The sequence below is a fragment of the Carassius auratus genome, chromosome 44 (assembly GCF_003368295.1).
Source record: "Carassius auratus strain Wakin chromosome 44, ASM336829v1, whole genome shotgun sequence".
Lineage (NCBI taxonomy): Eukaryota > Metazoa > Chordata > Actinopteri > Cypriniformes > Cyprinidae > Carassius > Carassius auratus.
Window position 1 is genome coordinate 4,290,872 of NC_039286.1, and position 21,413 is coordinate 4,312,284.

The window sequence follows — 21,413 nt, forward strand, 5'->3', positions numbered from 1 at the left end:
AAAAGCTTGGTTCAGCAGGTTAAAGCAAGGGAAATAAAAAGCCAAACTACTTCCAAATACTTTTAAAAACATTTTATTTGAAACATATCAATACACAAAGTGTTGTTCACATGCGTAATAAAATAATTTATGCCTAATATTAGTCTCTCTGGCTAGGAGTCATCCAATGACTAAAATGTGACTGAAAATGACTAGAACCATCAAATGGTGACATTCCTCCCCAAGTTCCTCTACTGCGCTGACCATCCAAAAATAAACATGCATTGAACGATAGAAGTCTATAGGGCAAAGCATGTGTAGAAGTTGCACCAAAAATCTTTATTTTATTTTTTTTTTGGTATCCAATTTACATGTGAATCTCACAAAAAGGTCCAGGTCGCATTTTACCCAAATCATGAGAAAAATATATATTTTAATTGTATATTATTTTACATTTTGCTAAAGGATAATGAAGCCGATTTTTAGGACCCTGGAAGTGTGAGGGAATCATCCACAAGTGGCCAAAAATGTGGCTTTTTGTTCTCTTTAAAAAAAAAATTTTTCCCCTAGATTTTGAGGTTAAATATGCCAACACTGTCTTAATAAGATTCACCTATTATATTTTCTAGTTCCTTTTGCTAAACAAAAAAAACAAGGGGAAAAAATGAACCAATGTGTTGCTGTCAAAGTTGGTTAAGAGTTGAATTATTGCACAAATTTTTCAATCAGATCATCCGATACACCTATTATCAATGCATAAATGACCTGCCTTATATTACACCTATTGTGTAATTCATCCCTGTTGAATGTGTTTTCAAAGTCTGAAATTAATTTGTTTCATCAAAACAAATGCACAGACTCTCTACTTATATATTCGAACATAAATCCTATATACAGCATCATTGGCTGTCCTGCTTGTTAGAACTTTAAACGGCAAAAGATTATTAATATTTGTACAAAAGATTTCATTAAAATCTCTAAATATGCACCTTTAACCCATACCCATACTCATCATAACTAACCAAAATCAGACATTATATGATGAGTAACAGCTACGGTTTTGAAGACAGTTAGTGGGATGCTGGACAGATTTACACAACATTGATTTTTGATGCTTGTTTCATGTCTGTCAGATTAAACCAACTGCATTTTCTGGCTATCGATATTTAACCACTGTACCATATACTGCAAAGAAAATCTTCTGGAAGATGACTACGTGGCATACTTATGAGACCTGGGTGTCGAATACAACAACCTGGTGGTTTTTATACATAATATAAACATAATTAGATACATGACAACCAAAAGAGCCGGAAAATGCATGAGGTTTTGCAGTGGTGACAGACTCCAAGACAATCAATTAGCATAGATCTAAAAGTATTGGTGCAAATCCAATCAAGCTAAATAAATGATAAGCACACAAAGCGTGGACGATAAATTTAGGATTCCATCTGTAGCATTACACTCTTAGTTTAAGGTTTTATAACTGCCACAACAAGGAAACTACTGAGCCAAGAAATAAAAGTTAATTTTGATGTTTCAACTCCATAATAGAGGGTTTTGAAGGAATACTGAATTCTTTGTACTGATTTTTTAGAGATTTTTCCCAGGTTCATTGTGAAGGGAATTACCAGAGTAAAAATCGAATGGCTAGCCCTGATGTCTTAAATGACCAAAAATAAAAAGCAGAGAATAACATTTTTAAAAACCCACACAGATATAAATCCCTTTAGAAAGCTGCTCTCTCTATGATAGTTTGGGGTCTTCAGGGACGGGGGACTGGAAGTTAAGAAGGGAGATGGTCGGGTCTTCAGCTGGTTCTGACCCGAAATACGAGTCGCCCTCGAGTTCCAGAAGGATGGGCAGGTCGCTGGAACTGGTTTCAGTGCTGACGGGATCCGGAAGAATCACGGGCTGAGACATGTACTGAACCAGCTGCTTGCCTGAAAACACCATTTGGTCAGATTAGTTGCATAAAAACTACACACCTTTAACACCCAAAAAATATCAAAAGACTGCAACTGCAAAAACGTTTATATTTTGTATTTTTTTACTTTTAACAGTAAAAGACTGTGAAAAATGGTTAGTAAAAAAAACTGTTCATTTGTTAACAGCATGTTTCCTTACTATATATGTTGAAAAACTTTAAAATACTGTCAGAGATTTTGGAATGAAAAATGACCTTCTTAATTACATCTTATGCTTCTTGTGGCAAACTAGTTAATCATGTGTCTCTTTTACTACCTGTATTATTATGGTGGTTAATATATTGTGCAGCTAAAAAAATAAAAGTTATACATTTTGATGGAATATAAATACTACTATTTTTTTTTTACAGTAAATTTAATTTCAATGTGTAAAACCTAAAGATGGCTGGCTGTTTTTGTTTGCTTGTTATGTGTTTAGTCTCCTTCTTCTATAAGTTTTACCAGAGACAAACTCCTTAACAATAACCAATACATCCCAAAAAATATTTTGCCTTTGATTATTCAGACGTGTTGGACATTCTATTCCGAGGTGCAGCGTTGCCGTTTAAGCTCTGAACCGTGCTCCCAAGCGTTCATCTTGCGAATGTCCATTCCCTTCTTAACAAAACGAATGGTTTTTAAAGCTGCAGCCACCAATATGGATGAGCTTCATATACCAGTGAGGATATGGGCATTGCTACCAGGTCATTCCTATCACTCAATGATAAACCAGAGTTAACTGGGGAAAAAAAATAACTACTTCATTGTGCCAAAGAGGATGCTTATAGAAGTGGGGACAAAGTCTTGTACAACAAGGCCAGAAACATACTAAAAAAGGAAATGAAGAGTGGCTAAAAAAGCTATACATGATTACCTAAAAACACAGTTTTCAACCAACGACCCAGTGTCAGTATGGCCTGGTCTGAGGAACAAGTACAAGACACCAGCCCCACAGTCTACAGAGAGTCAACAACTGGCTGATGATCTGAATGTATTCTACTGCTGGTTTGAAAAGCACAGTCTCACCCCCCCACCCACCCGCTCTGATCTGCACTTCACACATAAACCAACACCTTCTGCATCCCCCCTCCTCCCCTCTCTTGCTATTCAACCTGCATTTACGGTCTGTGTGGAAGAAAATAACAGAAGACTAGAGCCCCTTTCACACTGCGATTCCGGAAAATACACGGGTGATGTGTCCCGCCAAAAGTTGCCGGGTCGCCTAGATTTTACACGTGCGTTCACACACAACCCGTAAAGGGCCCGTAAAGACACGTGACATCAGGGTGTGACGTGCAATGTACGAGTCGAAAACGCTAGGCACGTTAACTGCCTAGCGTTTGATGAACATTCATATGTATGTTTCAAATGTAGCATGCAACTAATTTTACAGCTACATTATTGTTCCAGCCGCAAATAATCACAACAATGTATATACAATTACATATAAATCATCAGTTTGTTGTTTAACACACATGCACAAAGATATTTTTTCGTACAAGATGCAAGAAACATATGGCAAGAAATCTGTAGACTCGTCCATAACAACAAAAGACAATACTTTATTGAACCTTTTCTAATAAGTGTGCGCTGCAAACACAAGCATTTTTTGATGATCGTTTCTGTCCAGTCCACTCATTTTATCAGGTTTAACCACAGCTCTCATTGTTTTTTTTTTTTGTTTTTTTTTGCCTGACAGTGGCAGCAGATATGCGATCACATTTCTAATTTGAGGCTGTATTACGTCGATTCTGGCATCCAACATCACAACAAGATGATATTTTAAGCTCCTTACGTAGCCGAATCTGTGCTGGTTTGAATGGGCCATCTCCAGTTTCCCCTTTGTTTTGCTGCCTCCAGCTAGTGCTGTGATGGCGGCTGACCCTAGTTACCTGTGGTTGGCCTGGCCATGCATCACTCAGGAAACAACAGGCCAATCAGGAGAGAGGCTCATGAATATTAATCAGACCGGTCAAAATCGACCTGCTCTTAGCAGACCTCCTGAGAAATGAGCTGTACAAATATACTGATATGGTTTTTGGTACTTATATCGCAAATATATATATTCTTAAGGACATCAAAACCTACAATAAAATTCCAGAAAGGTGTACAATATGTGACCTTTAAAGAGCTGGCTGACTGGTGCAGTTATAATAACCTGGAGCTCAACACGCATTAAACAGTGGAGATGATAGTGGACTTCAGGAGAAACCCCCCTGCACTCCCCCCACTCACCATCTTGAACAGCACTGTGGCTGCAGTAGAGAAACTCTCCTGGGCACCATCATCTCTCCGGACCTGAATTGGGACACTCACATAGACTCCATTGAAATAAAGGCCCAGCAGAGGCTGTACTTCCTTCCCTAAATGAGGAAATACAACCTGCCACAGGATCTGCTGATAAAGTTCAAATCAGCCATCACTGAGTCCATCCTGCGTTCATCCATATTGGTCTAAATTTGCTCAGCTATCAAATCAGGCATCAAGAGACTACAACGGACAGTCAGGACTCCTTCGAAAAATACTGGTTTCCCACTGCCTAAACTCCAAAATCTTTACACATCCAGCGTGATAAAAAAAAAAGTGACCCCACACATCCAGCCCACCTTCTCTTTCAACTGTTGCCCTATGGTCAGCGCTACAGAGCATCAACCCCTAGAACAGCCAGGCACAAGAACAGTTTTCCTTCCTGCAGACTATATTCAGCATGAACAATTAAAACTTTTATCACTTTATACTGCCCATTATAACTGACACATTAATTACATAGAATCAGAAAATTGTACACTTGTAAATAACATATCACTACAATTATTAAAACAATTGTTTTTTTCTCTATATTTCTGTATTATATTGCATTATTAAATTTTCGGCTTTTCTTATATTAGTGTTTTATTTTATCCTTATGTGTAATTGCTATGGATGCCTGCACTATCATGTGTGTTTGCACTTTGTCTGCATTTTCTTCTGCACTGATAGGACAAATGCATTTTCTGTGTGTGTAAACATACTTGTCAATAAAGTCCTGACTTCTGAAATATTGCTGCCATATTTTTACAGTAAATTGGTGGCAACCATGTGTAGTTTCTTTCTATACATTTTTGGGTTTATTTATTTATTAACAGTGTATGTCTTTGCATTTTAAATCAAAATTTGTATTTTCAAGCACCCTAAATACCTGAATCTTCAGTGTCTGCATCCGATTCAGTTTCTTTCACAGGTTCAGGTGACAGAAGGTCCTGGATCTGTAAAGAGACCACAGATGTATGATGAACTAAGACTCAGATTTATGGAGTGCTTGCCACGACTGAAAAAAATGAAGATGTTAACCTTACTTCCCACACAACTGATGCTTTTACGCAAAGAGAAAGTAAACTACATGAACAGGTATTAACCCTAAAGCAATCTGCAGTTCAACCACCTTTACTTCTAGCGATCTGATAAACATCTCTCATTTGAAACTATGTCAAATATTTTCTGATATAAACAGATCAGACAGGTTTGAAGTCTTTGCATACTGTTCATTCTGTGAGCCGTGGATCTCATGAAGCCATTTAGACACTGAAATCACACTAGCAGTCTGCTTTCTTAGTGTTATCTCTGCGTTTTATATATTCTATATACAGAATTATAGCTGAAATAACTATATAAATAATTGTATAAATTACAAAAGAAAAAATCATTAATAAATGAATTAAACTTACACTAGCCAGGCTGTCCAGATCCACATCTACAGAAGACGATGTGAAAATCTGTGAATCACAACCATACATTATTCAACAGTACATTTTTTAAATGTTTAACTTTACAGCATTTATACATTCATGCATGCATGAAGTGCACACAAAAAATACAATTATTGACAACAATAAAATATAAATTTTAGTTTTTATTTAAAAAATAAAACAAATTTCACTTAGTTCTTGTATATGGTGTTGAAGACTGAAACAGTATTTACATCAAAGAAAGGCGAGGCGTCGAAGTTAATGGACTGAGCATTGAGGATCTGCTGAAGGTTGTCTAATCCAGAGTCAATGGTCTCTAGATGATCACTTAGTTCAGCCCTGTTTTAGAAAGAGAAAGCAAAGAAAATCCCCTCTCAAACACCACACACAAACCAGCCAGTTCCACTCTCCAAAAACCACTCTAATTTAATGATTACTTCTACAAAAGCAGCCAATAAAAATCTGCAATTTCACTTCAGCAATAACAGGAAGCATTTCCTATAAAACGGGAGAGAGGCCGGTCCCCAGAAAGATCAAAACTGTGATGATGTCACAGAGGCAGGCGGAGCTGCTGACCTCATCACATCAATATCCAATCAGAGGTAGGAGGGGAACAGGGGTCAAAGGGGGATTGGGTAAATGGAGGTTTCAATGAGAGCACAAAACAAGCGCTTAGTTTAAATGCTGTGCCACACTCCATACTTTCTTCCCGCTAGACATAATAAATTGTGCGATAATGGGGTTGCACTTGTCAAATTAAGCTCAAGAGCTCCCAAACACGCTATTTTCACTTTCTACAACCTCGAGCACACCTGAGTCCACCGATGACCAATAAGCATTCAGCGTTTCTCAGGTATACTGCGGCAGAAATTACTGAATGAGACTGGTCAACTACTGTTGTTTTTAAACGTGCTCTAGAAATAAATTTAACTTGACAAGACAAGCTAAGCGTGGTTAACGTCTATGTGATTAAGCACAGCGTCAGGCGTTCTGGGGACGGATCGGCCGACTGAAATGCTAACCCGGAATGAGGCCTGAGGTGTAGAGACGAGGTGGAGAAGCTGGAGAAAAGGCGAGAGATCTCACACATCTGAGGATAACTGAAAAGAAAGAAGCACAACATGGCACTGGAGACAGCAGGGGGTGCTACACACATCAACAGGCCTCTGCCACAGTCAAAAATCTTTCTGTTTTGGGTGGAACGGAAACTAGAGAAAATGTATAGATCATTCTGAATTGGGTTTTTATTGAAGTCCAGGTGTTTTGAAGCCACCAGACATTGCTGAATGGTTATAAAAGTTGGTGTTCTTGGACAAACCTCAATATATTTTCTTAAATATTTTTAAACAGTTTAATGTTAACGTACCAATCCGTAAAAATGAGCCACATACTACATATTAGTCCAATTAACAGTGTGATTTTGTGTATTCACGTCATAGGTTTCATTCATGTATGAAACAACAATCAAGTACACATTATCTTAAAGTTAAATTACTAAAAAAATAAAAGAGCCCCAAATGTAGCACCATAGGGGCCATGAGATGACTTGAATATGAAATAATGCATTGGCTCACATGAGTATCTGGAAAAGTATCAGTATTACTCACTATGCCAGTCTGCCAGTCTAAACAGAGCATCCAAATAGCACAATAAGTGCAGCTGAAAAATTAGTTCATACCATTGATTCTCCTGGGACATTTAATAAAAAAAAAAAAAGGACCTGCTCATTAGTTTTTAAACTTTTCTGGTTGATGTGGAAATGGATAGTTCACCTAGAAATGAAAATCCTGTCATTAAAAACTTACCCACATCATTTAGTACACATAATTGTTTTGTACAAAATTCAAAAAGAGCAGACAATGCTCTTTTCCACACAACTAAAGTGGATGGTGACCATAGCTTTCAAGCTTTAAAGGGGGTCATATGATGCGATTTCAATTTTTCCTTTCTCTTTGGAGTGTTACAAACTCTTGGGTGCATAAAGAAAATCTGTAAAGTTGTAGAGACTAAAGTCTCAAATCCAAAGAGGTATTCTTTATCAAAGTTAAGACTTTGACACGCCCCCCCTAAAACGGCTCATTCAAACACGCCCCCACGTCTATGTCACTATGTGGAAATATTTGTGTAATTCTTCCCAAATGTTCATGCAAACAAAAAAAGGCTTGGTTTCAGTAACACAGTTAGCATTGAAGCAGCCATGTCAGGGAGATGCTGTGTGTATCTAGGTGAAAGCAAAGCACTTTATTTGGCCTTCCGCTTGTCGGAAGGAGGGACTTTGCAGAAACTAATGTGTTTGAAGGAGGTGGGGCATAGAGGACCTACAATAATATAAAGTATTTGAAAAATAATGTGTTTTTTGAACATTAAAGCATTTCAAATCATTCTGTTACACCAAATACACAAATAATGTTCTTTAAAAAAAGCATCATATGAACCCAGACAACAGACAAAACGGTTATTTTAGAATCATTGATATTCTTGCATAGTTTTTAATCAATATTTTGAATCCGGTATTATTTTTATATTTTGTTTTCACATTAGTTTAGTAATTTTATTGTATTTATTGTATTTTATAAGATTTTATTTTATATATTTTTAGTACTTAAAGTTAACTTAAATGAGAAATGTTGCCTTGGCAACTAGCTGAATTTAAAAATTATATTTAATATTTTTTTATATTTAGTTTTAGTTAGTGAAAACATCTCTCAGACTAAACAAAAAAGCACCATACGGTGTCATAAGTAGTGTATTAAGTTCATTCTTTAGAAACCATATGATCATTTTGTGTGAGAACAGACCAAAGTTTAAAAAAATAATTTAGAAGAATGACAGAGAAACATCAGTATTATAGCTCAGCCCATGGCACGCCTCCAGGAGCTCGGCTTTTTCCAGAGAGAATCGGAAAGCAGTTTTTTCCTTTTATAAATATGATAAAACTAAAGACATTTTGGATATATGAAGGATGCAGTACTACTCTATAGGTATTCAAGATTAACACGCAATTAGGTGAAACTGTGTATGTTATGTAACCTTTAAATAAAAATTCTCACATGCATAATGAATGTGCCAATAAAAGCAGTCACCATCCACTTTCATTGTACTGAAATGAGCAGGATCGGTTTTGTGCTGTACAGAAAACAAATCAGTTAGCTAACGGTGACAGAACTTTTATTTTTGGATGAACCATTAGAGGATCACAGAAAGAAAGGGAACTATAGGAATAGTGTTACTCGTTAAGGGAAGACTTTGAACGTAAATGGAGCACAGAGCAGTAGGTTTGTTTGTCCTAAACGGATGTATATTTGTTGGTAAAACTCACTTGTCCAAGCAGGCCAAGCTCAGACACTTCTGGTCGTTGGGAGGCGGGGTCGGGGCGGTGACGGGCTCGCTCTCCTGGAGGATGGAGTTGATGAAGGTTATAGGGGAAAGGGGCGTGTCCACAGGTACACCTGATCCCACTTCCACTTCCACAGGACACACCTCCTCCTCCTCCTCAGGACTGTGGGCAGGGCTAGAGGGCTCCTCCTTCACGTGGACCAATGGACTTGTTCTGTGATAAAAAAAAAGAGGTGTCAAGACAGCTTCAAGACTTATAAACGTGTTAAATTATCTAAACCAACAACATATATTTTAGACACTAATACATCTAAGGTCCTAAAAGAAGTGCTTCAAGAAGTCATAGATCCCCTTCTGACTAAGTATGTGCCGGTATTCAGTAATGCAATAGATCAGGGTAATGAATATGCACGATATTGTTATTGTGGGCACTTGTAAATACTGTGAATAATTATATATTACAAATTATTCCGAATTTGGACTGCATTTTAAGAATACTATTCCCATCAACTGGTCAAAATACACAACTCTGCTGTATGCTGCTTGAAAGACGCGCTCTGATGTAAACAATCATGCATGAGAAGCACATGGGGGAACCTGTTTTTATACAGACTATGGGGGGAACACATGAGGTGCTGAATGAAAAAAAACAAAAAACATTCACTCTCTGACAGCAGATGGCGCTAAACTGCAGCCGTCACTCTGGAAACCCAATAAATAAAGCAGCTGTGCTACTTTCTAAAATATATTTAAACAGCCATCCAGATTTGTGTATTCACTATGGTGTTCATCATGGCGCAAATCTCTCTCTCTCTCTCTCTCTCTCTATATATATATATATATTACACATACAAACACGTGTATATATATATATATATATATATATATATATATATATATATATATATATATATATATATATATATATATATACACATACATATACACATACATACATACATATATACATATATACACACACACATTTAAATACACACACCCTGGAGATTTCAGGACTTTTAACTTTTGTTTTTATGACAAATCAGCACATTTCTCAAATACATTCTTTTGATTTGGTGGTGAAATGTGCCCCATTTTCTGAAACTTGCCTGTCTTCAATCCACTCCTCTGTGGCAACAGGGTTGGACTGCGCCAGTTCAGTGATATCAGAGATGATTGGCCCCGTCTTGACAAGCGATTCAGAATTGAAGACACCCGTTCCTGTGAAAGCTGTAGAGGAGGGCTACACACAGGAAAACATACTTTACACTTAACAAATCTGGAAATCACTGGAAAATTCAGCTCAGAATTTGAGATATAATCGTGCAGTACTCACAGAGAGAGCAGGAGATGACTCGAGCGAGTACTGCCGAGAGTATTTGGGCAGGGAGTGTGTGGAGCTGCCGTCATTCAACATCAGAGGCCTGTGAACAAACACAGAGAAAGAAAGAAAGAAAGAGAAAAAAATCCCCCATAAAATAAAGGGCACAACAGAAGAAGTAAAACGTTATAACGGACAACAATCACAGCTAACAACTTTTCACATACTGTACCACACTACAGTTAAATAGCAAGCTATCAATGTGGATAGATGAGATTGACTTGCATCTTTCGTTTCACTCCCAGGACTCTGTTGGATCGTGCCAGTGTGATCAAGAACTGAATGAGCTGTGGAAACAAAAGGTAAAATCAGTCAAGACAATCGAAGAATAACATCTTCTATTTACATTAAAAACTAACTAAAATATTGATGTAGGTTAGTATCTTTCTTCACAGAACAGATTTGGTGAAACTTAGCATTATGAGTGGATCCTCTGCAGTGAATGGGTGCCATCAGAATGAGAGTCCAAACAGCTGATAAAAACATCACAATAATCTACAAGTTATCCGCACCACTCCAGTCCTTTGTGAAGTGAAAAGCTTTGTGTTTATAAGAAACAAATTCTAAAAAAGCATTTTACCTTCAAACCATCACTGGCAAAAATCTATAACGATGCTTTCTGTAGTGAAAAAGTCAATCTCTTGTTGCCCTTTCACATCAAAATCCACCTACATATTTGTTCAGAACTGTTTTAAGCAGTTTTCTTTGTGCATATATCTCTCCTGATTCAGATGAGAAAACTTTTTCAATGATTTTATGGATAAAGGACTGTTACATGACTGGAGTGGTTCGGATTATTGAAATGTTTTTATCAGCTGTTTGGACTCTCATTCTGACGGCACCCATTCACTCCAGAGAATCCACTGGTGAAACAAAATGAACCAATTCACATCTGTCATGTTTTGGAAGTAAAATATGATGCTTCTGCCAGTTCATGTAGAATTGAAACTGATAAGGCTGTCTGTGAGGCTGGAATGGATGAACTTTCAACTGCAAAGTCTTTGTTGCAACACTTTTTTTTACCAACAAATGTATGCGTCACTCTGAAAGCAGGAGAAAGTTTACTGATTTCACCTTATTGACGACTTTCTGCTGTTGAACATGTTTCTGTCTCAAAGTGGCAACTTCCCTCCAGAGAGCCTCATTCTCACTGCGGAAGAGAGACAGAAAGATGAAAAATAAAGTTTCAGACAACGAGTTCTGTTAGAAAGTATCAGGACTGAACTCTGGGGCGGTTGTTTTATTCAGGGTGACTCAGTAAGGCCTGCTTCTCTTAAACTCTGCTCCCTTGACACTGATAAAAAGGGAAAAACCGCAAGAAAAAAAAAACAGAACATCACTGTTAGGGCTGCAACTACAGATTATTCTGAAAATCGATTAGTTGGCCGATTATTTTTCGATTAATCGGATTTAAACCCCTATGTTTTCCTCTGACTCGAAGCCTCTTTTAATTTATTTTAAATCTCACGTCAGGTTCTTTCGCAATGATTTTTTAATGTGACACAACGCGTTTACGTCACCCACAAAGCGGAAGACGACGAGCGCTGCGTCCAAAATCGCATACTGCAAGGAGTCAGCAGTGTTTTGATTTGAGGGTGCGGGCAAACGTAAAGAGAACGTAGTGGTGTGTGTCCATTGCAAGATAGAGCTGGCATACCACAACTAGGGCCCTATGATTTCCATGATGCAGAAAACGCGTGGAATCGTGGAATCCAGTCATAAAAACGGAATTTACAGTTTAACGCGGAATGGCACGGAAATTTGCCAAATTATGAATTAATTAATCAAAAATAGGTCATTGCACTTACAACAAATCCCAATATGGATGAATATCTGTAAATATTAAGCCGGAACAGTCTATTTAAATATAAATCCTGCATGTTCTGCGTGTCTCTATTAATGAATGGAGCAGAAGCGCGCCTCCGTTTATTAACACACACTGAAGTGCGCGTGATGCTTGTGGTGATTTCAGTGTCTGCTGTCTCACTAAATAAGGACGTGAACACATGAACAACATCTCCAGAACTACTCTGACAGTCACTTCATGAGCATTTGACCGTTTGATTGGAGTAAAACTAGCGTCACATCACATACACAGAACTGTAAAGGTACGTCAACCCGTCAAAGTCCGGTTTAGTTTAAAGACAAGTATTTGCCAGATATGTATTACTATTGTTCAGCAGAATGTACATAGCCTACTACAAAAAAAGGTTTAGGTTTTCCTGCAGGAAAAGTATGTCATAATCACTAAAATAATTATATTATAGCATTCGAAATAGCTTACTACTGTTACTAAAAAGCTTAAACATTGGAGGTCTAACCAATACAGAAAGCTTAAAAATTATTTTGGTAATTACCAATACTGTTAGTTAAGAGCAGCAGTGACACAAACCTTACAAAATTGGTTAAAAACATTTAATACATTTGTTAATCACTGTAGTCTATATAATGAATATAGTTTAAATCTCTAGATCAAAAATAAAACAATAGGGTAGTAAAGACGAATAAAATCACAGTAATGCTCTGCAGAAAAAAGCTCATTCTGTTTCTTTCAATATTTGTAGATGCATTTTGTCCATAGAAATGCGTTATTCAGTTCTGTAATTTGATGCGACCGGCTGCAGTTGTATGTACACTGTGGGCAGACAGACTAATCGATAATGAGAATCACTGTCGATGATTTTCATTATCGATAATAATCGATTTTATCAATTAGTTGTTGCAGTACAGGTTAAAGAACATTTGAAATCATGGACAAGAGTCCAAAAATGTTAAAAGTACTACACAAACAACTGCATGGTGCTTTCATAAGCACAGCTGCGTTGCCTGAAAGATCTGCTTAGGAAGCACAAAATATAGGAAACTTTAGTTTGGGGACCAATTCTCATGATTAAATGACTATTAGCTACAAATTTTGACTCTGTAATCTCCTAATTAGTTGCTCATTAATAATCAGTAGTTGTTAAAGGGGTCATGAAATGCATTTTTTTATTATTTGATAATGCTTCCATAGGTGCACTAATAATGTTAGTATGATCAACGACCAATTCGTATGTATTTTATGAGGTGGCTTATTTGTACGAATTCATATGACCTCACTCGTACGATTTTGTACTATTTGTCTAGACCCCAGTGACGGGGTAAGTTTAGGGCTGAGTTTAGGTGTAGGTCATTTCTACAAATTCATACAAATCGTGCAACTCATAAAATACACATGATTTAGCACAAATTGAGGTCGAACAAATCATATGAATAAGCCAACTCATAAAATATGTACGAATTGCCATGAGTTCGAACTGGACTTTTTCATCAAATGTGGTCATGAATGCAGTGATCAACTTGAGTTCTGTACACAAGAAGTAAAGAAGAAATTAAGAGTGAATAAGAGATTCATTGTGCCATGTAAGGTTGGGCCGATAAACATCACGATGTTGCGCCGGCATATTTGATTTCTCAGTTCATGACCCATTTAAGTTAAAAAAAAAAAAAAAAAAAAAAGTACATAATTATAAATAAATGAAAAACTAATTAAAAAAAAAATAATCTTTTCATTAGAGACCTATTTATTATCACCATCAGTCCATCAAAATATAACTTTATATGTAATAAGAATAATATGTAAGTTTTTTCTTAAAAAAAATAATGATATAATATAAATTAAACAATGCGTTGACCTCATTAAGTAAATGATCATTATTTTATATAAAAATGTAGATATAAAATCTACATGAACACACTATAAAAAGCAATTTTTTCATGTTTAACACTGTAAAACACTTTTTTTTTTAAACCCATAACTTAATAAAAAAAAAGAAAAAAAGAAAATGTACAAGCAATTTCGATGTCAAAATTATTTCCAAGTAACTCTAGGGTTTTTTTTTTCAGTGAAAAGTATCAGGAATACTTGACTTGAGTGACATCATGTGTGTCTAACATTCATCTCTCTGACTCCCTGTAGATCAAGTATAAGAGACAGAGATTATGAGAGGACTGCATTATAACCCAGCATTGCTCATCTGTAAAAGAGCAAAGTGCAGGAAGAAGCTTTTTAAGAGTCCCCTCCTCCGATCAAGTGCCCTTCCCCTGCTCACCCCTCAGCAGATGAGACGGGGGTTTATGGGACAGATGTGGATTCCTGTAAGCAGGGTGATCAGACCTCTCCCAAATCTCCATTCAGACTCAGAGATTCAAATCTATTTCAAAATCTCCTTCACACGCCAAAACAGACTTTCAAAAAACTAACTAAATTCTGAAATCAGTGAATTTGGTGTGAAAGGCAAGAAAATAATTTTTACAAACAAAATAGAATCACCAACAGTATATTTTACTGTCTGATGCTATTCCACACTGAACTTTAATTATAACTTGATTGATCAATAAATTAGCCATTATGAATTAGCATTATTCTATCATTTTTCTATATGTTGGCTGCATATCTATTAAAAATACACACCTTTGCTAATGTATTAAATGTGTTAAATACAAGACGGGGAAAACACAGAAATAAAATACAGATTTATTTTAAATAATAGAAAATATTATTTAATAAATAATAAGTAATTTCAATTGTATTTATAATTTAAATGTTATTTTAATATTTGGAAAATTATCTTAATTTCACATGTTAATACATTAACTACAGCACCCATTCTGAAAACACATTACATTCACGGACTTGAATTCAAACTTAAAACACACCTTAGGTGTCAGAATAATAGACTGACTGGTGTTAAATTATTTAAAAAAAGATATTTTTGGGGGGTGATTTCAGAAATCGGTCACATATTCAGAGGACTAAAAAAGTTATTGCAGGGGTGACACGTCCAAGCAGACATCTTTCATAATATTCTGCCGGTGTGTACCAAAGGACCACTGTTCGTTTTTTTTTGTGTGTGTGTGTGTTTATATTTTGGGGACAAATTTCTACCAAAAATTTTGCAAAACCTGACAAAATTGGAAAGTATAAAAATAAAGTTTTTTTGAAAATCTAAAGACGCAGAACGTTTTCTCTGAGGAGTAGGGTTGGGCTTGGGCTAAAAAATGTATAATTATCTGTATATAAAAACAATAGAAGTCTATGTAATGTCCTAAATTATATAGCTAGGTAAACATGTGTATGTGTGTGTGTGTGTCACAAACACATGACGAACCCTACAGACCCATCCAGCTGTGAGAGCGACAAGCTGAGAGCAGCTGCCGAACCACATCACACTGGTGAGAGGACAGCCGTCCGTTTTAGAGCCATGACTAGCAGGGGGTCACAAAGAGATTAACCCACATTCATGTCTTCAGCATTACACTGTAAACTGCTATTGATATCATATAAAAACAGATTTTTTTTAATATATATATATATATATATATATATATATATATATATATATATATATATATATATATAAAAAATAACTCACTGATGCTGAGACAACAATGATCTGAATTTGCACCTCAGTGTGTATAATTAAATAAATTAATAAAGGTGACTTGATAAATAAATAAATAAGATGCACTGACAGTTCTGAACTTACTATGGACGTCTATTGGACATAAGTACACAAATACAATGCAAAAAATATTATTTTATGTATTAAATACTCACACTTTTCCCAGTAGGTTTAGAGACTACACGAAAGCCAGTTTAGACACCAAACAGAAACTTTAGACTAAAACTAAAATTAAAATGTAAATAATTTTTAAAAAATTAACCGTTAATAGAAACTATTATAGTATTTCAATATTAAAATGACACAGATTTGAATTTGTAACCCATTTTGTAAAACAAATAATAATAAATAACATCCACTCACAGTTCTTACTACATACTTTGGAAGCCTATTGGCTAAACATACACAGATACAATGCAGAAAACACTTTTTTTATATATATATATATATATATATATATATATATATATATATATATATATATATATATATATATATATATATATATATATATAATTTTAACACATAAAACTGTTTTAATTCCATAAATAAGGACTAAATTCTTGGCAGGCAACAGGCCAACTATTACATCAGCTAAACTTTTCCCAGTAGGTTCAGTAACTATATGAAAGCCGGTTTAGACTAAATTAATCCAGAACCAGGAGATGAAATGGTAGACAAATGTTTTGGCCAAAACTAAATGAATTGTGACTTACTGTTTGAGGGTGCTGATTTTGGAGTCCATCGACTCCTGCTTGCCCTTCATGAACTGGACATCTGTGATCATTTTAGACATTTCTTCAGTGCTCAGCTTTAAGTCTTCGTGTTTAATATTTGACACCTGCAGATGGACACAATGAAAAAGTCAAGGATACGAACTGAGAAGTGTGTGTGATCGCATGATTGGGTGAGTCGAGTCTGTCGTGACCCATTTCTGAACCGCACGTAGTGGAAAGCACATGCTAACGGTTCGATTTCCACCCCGAGCTGGACATTTGGACAGAGCAGGAGAGGAAAGACTATAAATTGGAGGGTTGGAAAGTTCCATCAATGGAGCATCAGAGTGACGCCAGATTAAGTGCCCCACAACATCGGCCTCTAATCCACATGTCTCCAGCTGGCTTCCTCTCAGACCTGCTGATCATCACAATCTGGCACTGAGCCAACGTGAATAAGAGGGACACCGGGAATCAAAGTGGCCTGAGGAAACCTAGCAGAGCACATGGAAACCATCACAAACTCAAAAAAAACTTGATCTGGTTACCCATCACCAGAATGTGTGCACTGAGAAATCTGCACAATTTCTGAATGGAAATACATAATCATTAATTTATTACTAGAATTAATTTATATGCACAAAGACATTTATGCTCTACATTATGGCATGTTACATTATGCATTTACATATTATTTGCAGATTTCCATTTTATTTCTGACTGTTACACATTAGGGGTGTCGGTCGAATAAAATACACTGATTTATAATTAATCCAATGATTTCTGACCATTATTTAAATTATAATTTAAAAATTTAATTTATGCATTTAGCAGACGCTTTTATCCAGAGCGACTTAGTGCATTCAGGCTATACATTTTTACATATCATGTGTTCCCGGGGAATCGAACCCCCAACCTTGTGCTGGATAACGCAATGCTCTACCACTTGAGCTACAGGAACACTATTTAGACATAGTGTTGTCACGATACCAAAATTATTGTTTCGATACCGATACCTAGTCAAGAATTGCGATTTCGATACTTTTTCGATACTTTTCCTGAAAAGGGAAAATACACTCTCAAATATCATTGCTGTGCTTTATTTTAAAACCGGGACAACATTCTAATCATATAACACACTAATAAATGAACATATGAACAGCAGATATATTAAACATTTGAACAAAATATGAAATATAAAAATATAAAAATAAATTAGAGCAATGACATTCAAGGTAAAGAAAGAATAAATTTAGCAGAATTATCTCAGTTATCATAAGAAACATTAGAGTAATAAATTTATCTTGTCTCTGAACTTTGAATAAAAATATGAACAGCGATTATATTAAACAATGTTTCTGAACTCAGAAGATTAAATGTAAAAAGATAAATAATATCAATTTAAGCAATTTAATTCAAGGTTTTAAAAAAAGCAAATAAAATTTAGCAGCAATATCTCAGAAATTGCAACTTATTCTGTCAGTTGTGCAACCTTTTCTTTCAGAGGAGAAAACTCAGCCAGTGAGCTTTAATGAGCATCATCTTTATTGAGCATCATCTTTTTCTACCAGTCTTGGACCGACGGCCACAGTATCACTTGTGCTCGCACATGCAGCCTAGTGATGCGCGGGTCGGGTTTTTTTCCAACCCGCGGGTCCAGCTTTTATGAAATTATTTGGCCCGCCCCAGCCCGCAAATAAAGTAACATTTATTTTCTCATTTCTCGTTCACTGAAGTTCCTCCCTCCACAGCAGCGCGCAAGCTCGGCACTATTAGCAGTGCATGTGCAGCTCGTGAACAGCTCTGTGAACGGTTTCATCCTGTCAAAGAGTTACTCAAGATGTGACGGAGCATGTGCTTTGTTGAACGAGATCGAGAGATTTTCTCATTCGTGAACGAGTCGAATGAACTGATACATCTCGTTTATGAACGTAATGAATGAGTCTACAGGGTCTGTGAGCCAAGCATGTAAATCTCGATCAGCAATCAGCAGATACAAAGCGCAGTTATAGGTGCTGTGCAGATATGCTCGTTTTCATATTTAGCATACAGAACATAACTCCACGTTTAACCCCCGATTAATGTGAATATTATATATGAACTGTCTGACTAAACAATTAAAATGTTAATTATACAAGAAAACCTTTGTTCATCTGAACAACTTATTTAACCTATTTAATGCAATTATGCACACATTTTAGTAAAGCCAAATCAGTTTAGTAAAGCCACTAATGCAGCCATCTCGCTGTAGTGCTTTTTTGCTGCGTGTATAAGGAGAAAAACATCCATAGGGAGGTCCATAAGGAGGCACTGGAAGCGTGCGTTGCACACACCAACATGAAACGTGTCTTACAAATCTGGAACGCAGTCATTCTTTGAAGTATCGATACTAATAAATTTAGGAATCGTGAAGTTTTTTCATTTCCGAGAATCGCGATACCTTTGAAGTATCGTTGCACCGTGCAACACTATTTAGACAGCAGAATGAGACACAACAGCAAATGTAGTAAATGTTAAAAGAAAATATGTTGTAGGGCTGGGCGATATATCTAATGATATGATCATGCGCATCAAGTCAGTAAATCTGGTTCCGTGATTACCGCTACATAACCTGCTTTCAAATGGAGCGCCATTTAATAGACAGAGCTGTGGATCACTGACAAGCTATGCAATATCGCGTTCATTATCGCCTTTGATGAATACCCAATATGAACGCGATATCACGTAGCTTGTCAGTGATCTACGGCTCTGTCTATTAAATGCCGCTCCATTTGAAAGCAGGTGATGGCGATTTAGCGGTAATCCCCGAACCAGATCTACTGACTAGATGCACATGATCATATCAAAAATGCTAACAATATATCAGTAAAATCCTTCAAGTGTACATAAACAAAACAAAACAATATAAAGCCTTTCCTGCTAGTTACACCCCTACATTAGAAGCTACACATAATGCTGGAAAGCCTCTGCTTATTATGTTTTTCCCTGTGGGAGAATGTAACTCTGGCAAATGTTCATTTATAAGTGAAACACTGCAGGTTTCACAGCCAAACATGAATAGCAGGGTATCCCCAAAAACCCAGAACAATTCAGTCCACATTAGTGGTCTGACATCACGACTATGTCCTAAATGAACTTCAGCTTGACTGTATAGCTGCTCTGAATCGAAAAGCCTCTCTGAAACACCAACTAACTATAAAAACCTGGACCTCATTCAAACTCAAGGTCACTGCTGCAGATATCTCATAAACACTCAGTTCATATATTCTCAGATGTTCCAGCAAAGGCAGGCCATCAGGAAGATGAGTTTCTACCTACCGTTGTGACTTTCCTCTTGATATTCTCCAGCAGATTCTCCTGTCCGCGGATGAAATATGGATGCTGGAATTCTGTATCGTCTTTCTCTGGTTTTACCAGCCCACCCTGCTCAATGTGGACAACTTTCCGGAAGCCATCTAAGAGAAATATATTAACGTGTTATATATTCGGCTTCAAAGTTTTTTATACAGATAAAGAATAAAGCATCTAAAATAGGCACCTTAAATGAAGCTCTATAAATAAAATGTTCTATTATCATCAATTATAGACAATTTTAGATGAACATAATAAAATACTGCTTTTGAAGCTATAGAAATAATTAATGATTTTCATTCACATTTTTGCATTTTCCAACAAAAGACAAATCGAAATATTTTATAACCTAAACATTTATTCTAAACATACATGACATAAAAATAATTAATACGCATAACATCATAAATATTGCGCATAATCGATTCAAAATTTATTTACAAATGCACTTTAAGATACCATGGAGTGTAGTACACTTAAAAATATATATATATATACATTTACGATTAAAAAATACAGTTAAACATAAAATAGAAAAACTATTATATTAGAGAAAGAGAATAAATGATCTTAGCAAAGTGCTCAGAAAAAAACTAAATTGAGATTGATTGTAAACATCTTGTTGGGTGATCAATTAGGTTTATTACATAGCTGATAGAATTTTCTTATACTTACACATATTAAGCTGGCGAACAAAACTGGCCATGTTGTTGTGCTTAAAATATTTCGGCAGAACCTCTTTGGAAAACCTGCCCTGGTCAAACACATGGAAGCTGTTCCCGCTCTGCAAACACATCAGAAGTGATGAAAACAGGAGGTTTAGTGGACAAACACATCCACAACAGACAAGATGCCAAAAGATTCAAATCGGCTTCAGTTCATTCTGAAATTCGAACAGAGATTTAGCTTTTCCTGATGGTAAGATAAAATTAAAACCCAAGCACCAGCCAAACTCCTGATTTAGACAAGTGACGGATACTATTAATTCAATACTTCAGGTTACACTTTCTTATCAGTTTATTTTGTGCCACTGGTTCAAGTCTAATCTGATTTATGACGACTGAATCTAATAAGGCAAATCTGTTCAGGCCCCTTTATCCCAAATATCAACAGGCCCATTTCTAACACAAGGTAAAAACTACAGTAAATTCAGGTTTATGTGCAAATCAGAGGTTATTTTAGGACGTGCTGGTTCAGGCCTAGGCTAGAGCTGATCACAGATGAATCTAACTCTAATCCAGCTCTGAACCCTCGATCAGACTCTAAACTCACGGGACTCCAGCAGATCAGCGGGTCTGTGTCCGGATCCTCCACCAGCGTCCACAGTTTGGTCAGAAACGCAGGTACATTATTGCCCGAGACCACCATACCTCCGGGCCCCACGCTTTGATACTCCATCACGGATAGTTTAGTGATTGTTTCTGACGATATTTACACCTCTGTGATAAAGAGCAGAGGTAACGTTACACTCTCAAAGTGTAGCTGAACGAAAACAGAAACTAATCTGATTATCT

At 36.3% G+C, this 21,413-nt stretch overlaps 1 protein-coding gene across 2 annotated transcripts; it reads right to left on the reverse strand.

Annotated features, from left to right (window-relative positions):
• Positions 1–57: 57 nt before the first annotated feature.
• Positions 58–21,297, reverse strand: LOC113062187 (heat shock factor protein 1-like). 2 transcript variants are annotated; one of them, XM_026231835.1, is made up of 14 exons: positions 21,172–21,297; positions 20,575–20,683; positions 19,867–20,003; positions 16,549–16,673; positions 11,463–11,538; positions 10,614–10,675; positions 10,344–10,431; positions 10,117–10,250; positions 8,991–9,221; positions 6,694–6,771; positions 5,905–6,010; positions 5,651–5,698; positions 5,125–5,191; positions 58–1,922 (listed from the first exon to the last, which is right to left on the reverse strand). In XM_026231835.1, the coding sequence occupies exons 1-14, from the start codon at positions 21,295–21,297 to the stop codon at positions 1,726–1,728; spliced, it is 1,584 nt and encodes a 527-aa protein (XP_026087620.1). In that variant the 3' UTR covers positions 58–1,725. The 2 variants fall into 2 exon arrangements, with proteins under 2 accessions (XP_026087620.1, XP_026087622.1); XM_026231837.1 differs by lacking the exon at positions 6,694–6,771 and having other exon boundaries at positions 1,726–1,922.
• Positions 21,298–21,413: the final 116 nt, after the last annotated feature.